This window comes from Lissotriton vulgaris, chromosome 4_1 (assembly GCF_964263255.1).
Source record: "Lissotriton vulgaris chromosome 4_1, aLisVul1.2, whole genome shotgun sequence".
NCBI classification, from domain to species: domain Eukaryota; kingdom Metazoa; phylum Chordata; class Amphibia; order Caudata; family Salamandridae; genus Lissotriton; species Lissotriton vulgaris.
Window position 1 is genome coordinate 1,769,160,138 of NC_141691.1, and position 11,032 is coordinate 1,769,171,169.

Below are 11,032 nucleotides of genomic sequence, written 5' to 3' on the forward strand. Positions count from 1 at the left end.
TGAGCGGCCCTGCGGCCACAGCTGTTGCAGCTCCCATCATTTAAGAAACACTTCTGCAGAGACACCCTCCACCCATTCCGGAAATCCCAGTACCCTGTGTTGTAGCAGGGATTCTGCTCCTACACAGAACTGTGCATAGAGACTTGGAACCTCAGTGAATTAGGGTGTGCCAAAACTCACCTAAGTATCCAAAATCCTCTACCAGACTAGCAATCAATGTCTCATTGGTTCTTACACACCCCCAATGTTTAGACAACCCAGAACATGGACTTAGAACACCTCAGGTAACGTGGAACACAGGAACACTCTTTCGTTATACTAACATACCAATCCAGAACGAGGAGTAAATGAAGACACGTGCAAGTTTGAAAGGTTTATTTCTAATGCAGTGTTCTCAAGCGCAGTATCTTAGCTAATACAAGCAAACATATGATAAGGAACAAGGTTAGCAGCATGGTTACTATTCCATAAAATACAAAGGGAAAAAGCATGTTAAAATGCTAAAGGGAAAAGGTCTAAATAGAACCTCAGTTTACCCTCCCTTGCTAGTGTATTATATTATATCAACAGAAGGTCTCTTTAGGTTCAGAAGGTTGGGCCCATACCTTTGGTCTTAGCAGAAATGGATCACATCCTCTCCTACACCAACTCTCTGCATGCAAATATTCATCAAGTGTGTAACTCATGCTCTGTGCATTGCATTATTAATTGCGCCTAAAACCCAAAGTTGGCCACAGCTGCATATGTATTATGTCTAGCCAGTGCGCTGATCAAACTGAACAACAAGCGCTGTGTTGAAATAACCTTGAAGGCCTCGGCACTCACTGTACAGACATAGCTTACCAAGCAAGGCTGATATTATAAGCAAACCTATTATTCTCGTGTGAAGCAAAATATTCAACTAGGTGAAAAGCTTTAATAACAAAATGTGTCGTGTGCAGAGGCTTCAGAAAAGAAAAATGGTGTTTAAACTTCTAATAAGCTCATGCTAACATAACACAGTGCAAAGGTAAAACCAAACCACATGACCGTGTTATTGAGGCAGGCACAGCCCTTCACGCCCTCCACCTTACTTCCAGCTCCTGGGTAACAGTAGTTATTTTAGCCATTTGTCATTTAAGCAGAGAGTAATCCCCCTGCAAACTGCCTCAATCTTATTCTCCAATGCTGTCCAGGGCCCCTGGATTACAACTAGCAGGTCTACTCGCGAGGGGTCTCCTCCCCTCTCCAGGGACACTCTGAGACGGCTGCTGGTGGTGGTATACTGCGTGATGGTGTTTGTGTAGTGCAAGCGTGCAGTCTTTTCCTTCCCTGTGATGCAAGGCTATCGGCATCCAGAAAAGGGCCCTCGCCCTACAAGCTCTCAATCAACGGCAGGTGTTAGCAATCAACCCAGTGGCACTTGATCGGGCTCAGCAGGTACCAGCAGGTAAGTGCGCCTACAAGGGATTTGTTCAAATATGTATTTGTAATAGTTGATAAATTCAATTTAGGCAAGCTCTATCGAAGTAACTCACAGTTGGATTACTCAAGAAACAATTCAATTAATTTACCAATGAATAGATCATTCAAATAAAGTTAAAGGAGACCGCTCAGCGAGCGCGAACACTTGGAACCTCTCTCCATTTGAATACAGATTAGTTTTCTGTTTCTGCAACAAGAGCCCGTATTTACCTGGCTCCTCACGCTAAGCATTTACATCCATTGTGTGCTGGAACAGGAGAACCTTTGGCTTTTTCCAATCTGTGGATTAGATATATCAAATATTAACCTTACTAATTGCAAAGGGTCTTCTTTATCACCATATTCAAGGTCCTGAGGATGGTCTAACGGGCACAGACAGTTCGAGGCATGTGGGCTACTGAATTCATATCTGTGCATAGATCGCCGCCTAGTGTTGGGTCCGGATGATTGCACATTGTTGTCCTGGAAGAGTCTTCGAAGTATCACGAGATAGGTGGCTCCTCCCCTGGACTACAGTGCGCATGGGCATCGCCTCCATCCCTAGATTGTTTTTTTCCGCCATTGGGTTCGGATGTGTGTCGGTTCCCTCTGTCGGAACCGATAGTTGTTAACTCTCTTAACTCGAGACCAAAAGGTCTTTAGGCTTGGCGCCGGTATCGTTTTCGTTCGGGTCTTACTGTTTCTTCAGCTCCGAACTCTTGCTGCCCTTCCGCGTGCTGTCGGCGCGGACGGGCCTACACGACGCTCCAGACATGGAACGGACTCCGTTTAAACGGTGCCCGGTGTGCAACTCGAAATACTCGCACCTCGACGTGCACCCAGTGTGCAACACTTGTCTGTCGCCGGACCATGACGAGGCCAGGTGTATGGCCTGCTCCAGGTTCCGGTGTAAAAAGACCCTCAAGATTCGTCGCGCTGCGAGACTCCAGGCCCAGATGTCTGCGCCCCCGCCGGACGACATCTTTGAAGAAGACGTTGGAGACGACAATGTCCAACAGGTTTCGGACTCTAGCCCTGCGTCCGAGGGGGATGCCTACGACGCAGGAGACGAGGGGTTTGACGAAGCCGGCGACGAGGTAGGGGACGACGATGGGGCCATTGCCACCGTGGGGGATAGCTCGGAGGAAGAGCATCCCCGGACTGACTCAGGGGTCGACCCCCTTCCTGCGGCCCAGGTCGAGGGATCGCCTTCGGGCCTTACCCAAGACCTCGTTCTTAGTCCAGCAGCCCCCCCTCCGGGCCCGGCCACGGACATTTTGGAGGTGCCACTCACGTTTCCAAAAACGAAAGTGAAGCCTTCGGGATCTGCAACTCCGGTTTCAAAACCGAAAGTGAAAGCTGTACAGAAGGCTCTGGAGGCGTCAAAGTCTAAGAAATACAAAATGGCCGACGTGGAGAGTCACGCCAAGATGGCCGACCCGAGGGCCTCAGGGTCGATGCCGAAGGCGAAGTCGACCGACGCGGCTGCGTCGGCGCCGAAGATGGTCGCGGTCGATGACCCGAAGAAGCCTTCGAAGAAGCGTCAAGGCGATCCCAAGGCTCTGGCTTCGCCGGCTCCGGCCGTCGGGGCCAAGGACGGTGCAGCGTCGGCTCCGAAGACGGGGCCTCTCGCCGACACCACTCCCAAGACGGGGAAATCGCCCGAGCCGGTCAATCCCTCTCCAGCCCTATCGAAGAAGGTCGAGGAGTCCCTGCAACGGATTCGGAAGGTCGCTGTGCTTCCCGAACCGGAAGAGGGGGTGTCGAAGCCCGCACTGAAGCCGTCAAAGGCGCAAACGCCTATCCGCTTCACCCTGCCGCCGAAGTCGACGCCGAAGGCTTTCGCTTCGAAGCATGGGGCAGGCGTGCCCTCGAAGGAGGTGTTGACGCCCAAAGTGTCTCCAGTGGTGTCTAAGCCTCAGCTCCAGCCACTTGCGGAGGAAGAGCGTCGTGAGGTCATCATCGACGCCAATACCGGGAAACTGTCCCTCCTCAAAAGGAAAATCACCACGGAGCCGGTGTTGGAACATTTTCGCATTCCTCTCAAAAACAAGAAGGACTCTGCGGGTACTTCAGCACCTATGGAGCCGGCGTCTCCAAGAGACCTGCCGCGTTCACCAACTCCTTCTACCGCGGGTGATGGTGACGAGGAGGAGGTCGAGTACAACTATCCAGCGTACTCGGATCCGGAGGAAGAACATGAACCTTGGACTGCCGGAGGCGACCCCGAGGACCCGCAGTCGGGTCAAGAACCGCAGCTCTTTGCGGCGAAAACTTTGCCGACGGAGGACTCTGCAGCCTTCAACGCTTTGATCGAGAGAGCTGCAGCTAACCATGATGTCAAGCTGCACTCCGATCCTGTGGATGTGGACTTTTTATTTGACACTTTCTCAGTGGCTGAAAAGTCAATCAAGACTCTGCCAATGCTCAAAGGAGTGCTCAAGCACGCGCAGGAGGTCTTCAAGGAGCCCACTCGGGCACGTGTCATCAATCCACGCATTGATATAAGAAATATAAGGCAGCGCCCTCGGATCCAACATATATCAAGGGACACTTGCCACTGGACTCTTTGGTGGTATCCAACGCTCGCAAGAGGGCGAACTCACAGACAACTGGTGACGCTCCTCCCCCAGACAAAGAGTCGAAAATATTTGAGGCCTCAGGGAAATGGATTGCTGCACAAGCAGCTAACATTTGGCGCATCTCAAACACGCAGGCCCTACTTGCACGCTACGATAGGGCTCATTACGACACCCTAGAAGCACTGCTCCAGCACTTGCCCGACCAATACAAGGAGGCAGGGGAAATGTTAATTCAAGAGGGAAAGCTCATTACAAACGCTTCCATCAAATGTGCGCTAGATGTGGCTGATACAGCCTCCAGGGCAATCAACACCAGTGTGTTGCTCAGAAGACATGCATGGCTTAGGATCTCAGGGTTTAAACCTAATATACAAACAACCATCCTGAACCAGACGGTTAATCCTGACCATTTGTTTGGACCCGAGGTTGATGCGACGCTTGAAAAAATGAAAAAAGATACAGATACTGCTAAGTCTATGGGGGCCCTCCAGTCTCAGCAGTTTCGGGGTGGTTCCTTTCGCCGCTCCAATACCAGAGGCACCTCAAGGGGTCAGGCATCGCAATCCACCCAGTACTACAAGAGCAATACCCAACCCTCATACACCAACAAGGGTAGAGGTGGCTACAGAGGCAACAATGTCAAGGGCAGGGGACGTGGAAACAACAGCTCTAGGTCCACCGCCGCCAACAAGCAGTGACGTCTTGTCACTGCCCCCCGACCACACAACACCGGTCGGGGGGAGACTCCAGCAGTTCCTGCCCGTGTGGAGATCCATCACCACGGACAGGTGGGTCAAATCTCTTGTCCAGTACGGTTACTGTCTGGAACTTACTTCCACTCCACCAAACATACCCCCAAGAAGCCGTCCTATGTCCGGCGAGCACTTGCACTTGTTGCAGCAGGAAGTTCAGGTCATGCTGCAAAAAGGAGCAATAGAGCTCGTCCCACTACAAGAAAGGGGAACAGGGGTTTACTCTCTGTACTTTCTAATCCCCAAGAAGGACGGATCCCTACGGCCCATCCTGGACCTCAGGCCCCTCAACTGGTACATTCTCTCGGAGCATTTCCATATGCTCACGTTGCAGCAGGTACTCCCTCTGCTTCAACAGGGGGACTTCCTGGCTACGTTGGATCTAAAAGATGCATACTTTCATATCCCCTTGCATCCTTCCCACAGGAAGTATCTCAGATTCACAATTCAAGACCAGCACTACCAGTTCAGGGTTCTGCCGTTCGGGGTCACCACAGCGCCAAGGGTCTTTACGAAGTGCCTGGCGACTGTGGCGGGGCATCTACGACACCAGAACGTCCACGTCTACCCTTACCTGGACGACTGGCTCATTCAGGCAAAAACAGAGCAGCAGTGCGCCGACCACGTGTCCCGCACCATTCATCTCCTGCACGATCTGGGATTCTCTCTGAACTACCCGAAATCCCATCTCCAGCCCGCCCATGTACGACAGTATCTGGGCGCGACAATAAACACTCTGGCAGCCACTGCGCAGCCAAATTCAGTGAGAATCGCCAGTATCCAAACACTGATCCAACGATTCAGACCTCAGCACTCGCTTCCAGCGAAGGTGTTCATGCAGTTGATAGGCATGATGGCCTCCTGCATCTCCATCGTCCCGCACGCGAGACTACATATGCGTCCGCTTCAGGAGTGCCTAGCACGTCAGTGGACTCAGGCTCATGGGCAACTGACAGACCTAGTGTTGGTGAGCGGTCGGGCATACAACTCTCTGCATTGGTGGAATCCACAAAACCTTTGCAAGGGCCGACCATTCCAAGAGCCCGTGCCACAGATTATCCTGACGACGGACGCTTCTCTCCAGGGATGGGGAGCGCATGTACTCCACTACACGGTGCAGGGACTATGGACACTACAGCAAAGGAAGATGCACATCAATGTGTTGGAACTGATGGCAATCTTCATGGCCTTGAAGGCGTTCAAAGTACATCTGTGCAACAAAGTCGTGTTGATCCGGACGGACAACATGACAGCCATGTACTACATTCAGAAGCAGGGAGGCACACACTCTCCGCAGCTGTCTCATCTGGCTCAGAGCATGTGGAAGTGGGCCATTCAGAGGAACATCTTCCTCATGGCAGAGCATCTCCCGGGCAAGGACAACCAGATGGCGGACCTGCTCAGCAGGCACAGCCATCAAATGCACGAGTGGGAGATACATCCATCGGTACTCCAACCGTACTTCCAAAGGTGGGGTCATCCAGAGATAGACCTGTTCGCCACAAAGGAGAACGCAAAATGCCAAAGCTTCGCCGCCAGGTTCCCACACCCGCAATCACAGGGCAATGCGATGTGGATGAACTGGTCAGGCAGATTTGCGTACGCTTTTCCCCCAGCACCTCTGATACCGCTGGTGGCACGCAAGCTCAGGCAGCACTCGATGACTCTCATCCTGGTTGCTCCAACGTGGGCTCGCCAACCGTGGTACACCACGTTTCTGGAACTCTCCGTGGTACCGCATCAAAGGCTTCATCTCACTCCCAGCCTTCTGACGCAGAGCCATGGCGACATTCAGCACCCAGATCCGCAACAGCTCAACCTGGCGATCTGGCTCCTGAAGTCCTAGAGTTTGGCTACCTCAATCTTCCTCCCGATTGCATGAACATCATTCGGGAGGCAAGAAAGCCCACTACTAGAGCTTGTTATGCGGCTAAATGGAAGAGGTTTGTCATTTACTGTGTTAACCACGATATTGACCCGCTAGATGCTTCCATTCAAAACATCATTTGTTACCTGTTCCACCTGTATCAATGCAATTTGGCGTACTCTTCCATCCGCATTCACCTGTCTGCTATGGCAGCATACCTCCAGAATAGGCAACACCTGTCACTTTTTAAGGTCCCTGCTATCAAGGCTTTTCTGGAAGGACTCAAAAGAGTCATTCCGCCAAGGACCCCACCAGCTCCAGAATGGAACCTCAATGTGGTTCTTACAAGACTGATGGGTCCTCCCTTCGAGCCACTGCACTCTTGTGAGCTTCAGTTTCTGACTTGGAAGGTTGCTTTCTTAGTAGCAATTACATGGCTACGGAGGGTTAGCGAGTTGCAGGCGCTCACCATCCAAGAACCTTTCTTCCAAGTACATGCTAACAGGGTTGTGCTCCGCACTAACCCTAAATTCTTACCCAAGGTTGTATCTCAATTCCATATGAACCAGACAATTGAGTTGCCGGTGTTTTTCCAAAACCCAGAGACGCTGGCGGAGTGGATGCTCCACACCCTTGACGTTAAAAGAGCCTTGATGTACTACGTGGACAGGACAAAAGATTTTCGCAAAACCAAGCAGCTTTTCGTTGCTTTTGCCACACACCACAAGGGAAATGCTATCTCCAAAGCTGGGATCGCTAGGTGGATCGTGAAATGCATTCAAATCTGTTACGCTAAAGCTAAACGCACTCTCACTATCCCACCAAGAGCCCACTCCACCAGGAAGTTAGGGGCCTCTATGGCTTTCCTAGGTAACATTACCTTAGAAGATATTTGTAGGGCAGCCACATGGTCTACCACACATACTTTCACTAAACATTACTGTGTAGACGTGCACTCCAAACAGCAGGCAGCTGTTGGTCAGGCTGTTCTCAAAACACTTTTTCAGACTGCTGCAGCTGGCACGGGCGGCCGCCGCTAATGGAGGGACTGCTATATAATCTATGCACAGATATGAATTCAGCAGCCCACATGCCTCGAACTGCAAATGCTACTTACCAGTATGCATCTGTTCTTGGCATGTAGGGCTGCTGACATTCATATCGCCCACCCTCCTCCCCGGCGCCTGTAGCAGCTGCAGTATTCATATATTTATATGCTCATAGCATGGTCATCACTCACATACTTCACTCCATCTCTGCCAATGGCTAAAAACAATCTGGGGATGGAGGCGATGCCCATGCGCACTGTAGTCCAGGGGAGGAGCCACTTATCTCGTGATACTTCGAAGACTCTTCCAGGACAACAATGTGCAATCATCCGGACCCAACACTAGGCGGCGATCTATGCACAGATATGAATGTCAGCAGCCCTACATGCCAAGAACAGATGCATACTGGTAAGTAGCATTTGCATTACTAGACCGAAACGTCGACTACTACACCTATTCCTTATTTTATTGTACTGTAGGCAATGTTGGCTTTGTGTAAACCTTTCAGGTTGCCTTAAAAGCATTTTGTGAAAAGGTGTCCACAATTCTAACTATGAAGGATATTTAATTTTATGCAACTGTTACTTCTGGCTACATTGTGTTGTTTTTGATTATGTACCCTGTATAACTAATAATTTTCGATCAATACAAAATCAGTTTTTGAATATATACACCTGTGTCTCCTTTAACTTTATTTGAATGATCTAATCATTTATGAATTAATTGAATTGTTTCTTGAGTAATCCAGCTGTGAGTTACTTCGCTAGAGCTTGCCTAAATTGAATTTATCAACTATTACAAATACATATTTGAACAAATCCCTTGTAGGCGCACTTACCTGCTTATATAAACGGCCCAAGCCGTCAAAGGTTTATTGGGTTTCCCATGTTTTAAGATAATATCAGCAGGCACCAGGCAGTCCAATTGCGCTCTCCAGGGCCACACCGCCCATTTCAAGCACTGCAAAATGTCTCCAAAGAGACCAGGCTCACATAGGAAGCCGCAGGGCCCAGGTCCGCAACTCAAAGTTCTGTCAAGCATTCCTTCTCTAGCCAAAAACCTCTATCAGTGGCCTCCACTCAGCCTCCGGGGCCTGCCCAGTATACGACCCAATGCCCCCTCCGGTTCTGACCCCTGGGCGCCCCCGCTTCTGCCTCTCAAGGGTCTTACCAGTAGGAGGCCGCAGTCGGTCTTTGTCCCCGGTCTTACTCTGGCATGTCGGGAGGGCCTCCCTGTGCATGGGCCTCAGTGACCCTACAGTGGCACTGTCCAGCCTGCGGCCGGCTCACTTCCCGGCCAAGATTACATCCTGGACCCTCAGACTGCCTCCAGTCTCAAGGGCGATCCTCCTGTCCGGACCAATGCAACGCCGCCTCAGTAGGCCCCCGGGCCGTCTCCTCCTTTGCAGGCAGTGCTCGAGAGGTCAAAGCCCCACCAGTAACAATGCTTCTGCTCTGCTGCTTGCTTGCCAAGTCTCAATCCTGCCCCACACGGCCATGGGCTCTCCCCTAGAGAGCAGTAGGGATCCTAGACAGTCTGGAATAGCAGCGCCCCCTGCGGTAACCCCGGCATCGCCCTCGAGCACGGGTGTAACAGTACTTTAGGCCGCTTGCAGCGCCTTTCGCACTGCTCTGACTCTGCTGCCCTGGAGCGCTCCGTCCGCCCACAGCAAGTCCGCACTTGCCGATTCGGCTTCCTTCCCTCCCCAGGCTCACATCCCTGTGTCTACAGCTGCTAGAGCCGGGCACAAACTGCAACCCACCTCCGGCAAAGTATATCGCCGACAGCACCTGCGGGGGGACCCAGCCAATGCGGGGGGACCCAGCCAATGCGGCTGCAAGCCCACGGGGCCTGTCCCCCACTCCTGGGGGCTACTCCCTCGTGCGTCATGGGCTGCGTTCTGTCCTCCGGGTCCACAACACTGCCGGACCAGCCGCTCACCTCGTGGCAACGTGGCAGGGCCTCATTTGTGGAGTTGGGTCGGGAGCTGCGCTCGACCACATTCTGCCAGCCATGTTGCCAGGCCATGCCCCCGTTCCTGTCCCATTTTAATGGGATTTGTAGTTACAAGTGAAAAGTGCTATTGTGCTTGGTCCAATTCAAGTGAACAATACATAAGGTTTTACTACTTTTCAAATTGGAAATTATTTAAATAAGTTGTAATAGTTTGTTTGGAGAGAAATGCTGTATAAAAACGTTGTTGCGATCGTATATCGGCAGTTCTGTTGTCTATAATCGAATGTGTATTTCATGATTAATGTTAGCTCTCATTTTCTCATTAATTCTTTAATTAATACGCTTGCTGCGAAGCACAAACCCACATATATATATTGTAATATATTTATAAATTCTTATTTTTTCCCCCACAAATTGCTTGGAGGCAGAAGGGACTCAAGCATTCACCCTCACTTCTCAAAGAGTAGAAAGTATTTATGTTCTACCATCTTACAAGTTCACCAGACACCACTGTGAGTTCTGAATTGTGTGGAAAAGAAACGAGTTATAGACATTCTGCCCGAACTTGATATATAATGTTTTTGAAACCAAGGTATATGTTCTCATTAAGTAGCACATAATGTGTGTTAATTATAATATGAAAACTTCAAGAACGTGTAATTGAAACATCAGGATATCCATGTTCCATGTTGTGGCAGGTGTTCAAGGAATTTCAGCTATTCGCAGAGAACATTGTAAGTGCCTTAATCAGTGACGATTCCGTATGTCTAAAGCTTCAAAGGGCTCCTTAGCATGCAGAGCCCACATTCATTGTTGAATGATGTATGAATATGTAGTATCTTTAACATTATGATTAACGTTTCTATTGATTTTCCCTTACAGTCCCGTCAGTGAAAGCCGAAGAGTTCTGCAGGAATCCTGCGAGTTTTTTCTCAAGCATAATTCAACAGTTCGGCATAAGAAAAAGCACTATAAAGCCAGCTCTCACAAACTGAAGGTCATCTCCAAGTCCATGGGCACCAGCACCGGAGCCAAGGCAAATCATGGCACATCTGCCATGGCTATCGCTAATCACGACTTTTTGGGGCAGGAGACCACCATGGAGGTGAAGGATGTCTCGGAATTGTCAGGCTTGAAGCTCCCAGTTCAAGTGGCCGGATCCCAGAAAGGAATAGATGGCAGTCAAGTGCAACCCCCTTTGCAAGGGCTAAGTGGCTCTGATGTGCCAACTGAGCAGCATGAAAAAGATAATGGAGTAGGGAGTACCAGCAAAGTAGGCAGTGTGTGTGGGAGCATACCAGCTGAGGAAAGGTAAGGAGCACTTGTGAGTTTGTACTTGTTATCCTTTTTGTCTTGAGGTACAGGCAAATTTACACAAAAAAT

The 11,032-nt window shown here is 50.4% G+C and overlaps 1 protein-coding gene across 1 annotated transcript in view; it reads left to right on the top strand.

The window, feature by feature from the left end:
• FZD6 (frizzled class receptor 6) overlaps positions 1–11,032 on the top strand; it is a 313,524-nt gene that overhangs the window by 299,551 nt on the left and 2,941 nt on the right. The window contains exon 6 of the mRNA XM_086966093.1: positions 10,532–10,960. Within this exon, the coding sequence (XP_086822219.1) occupies positions 10,532–10,960 (429 nt within the window). The remainder of the gene's footprint in view (positions 1–10,531; positions 10,961–11,032) is intronic.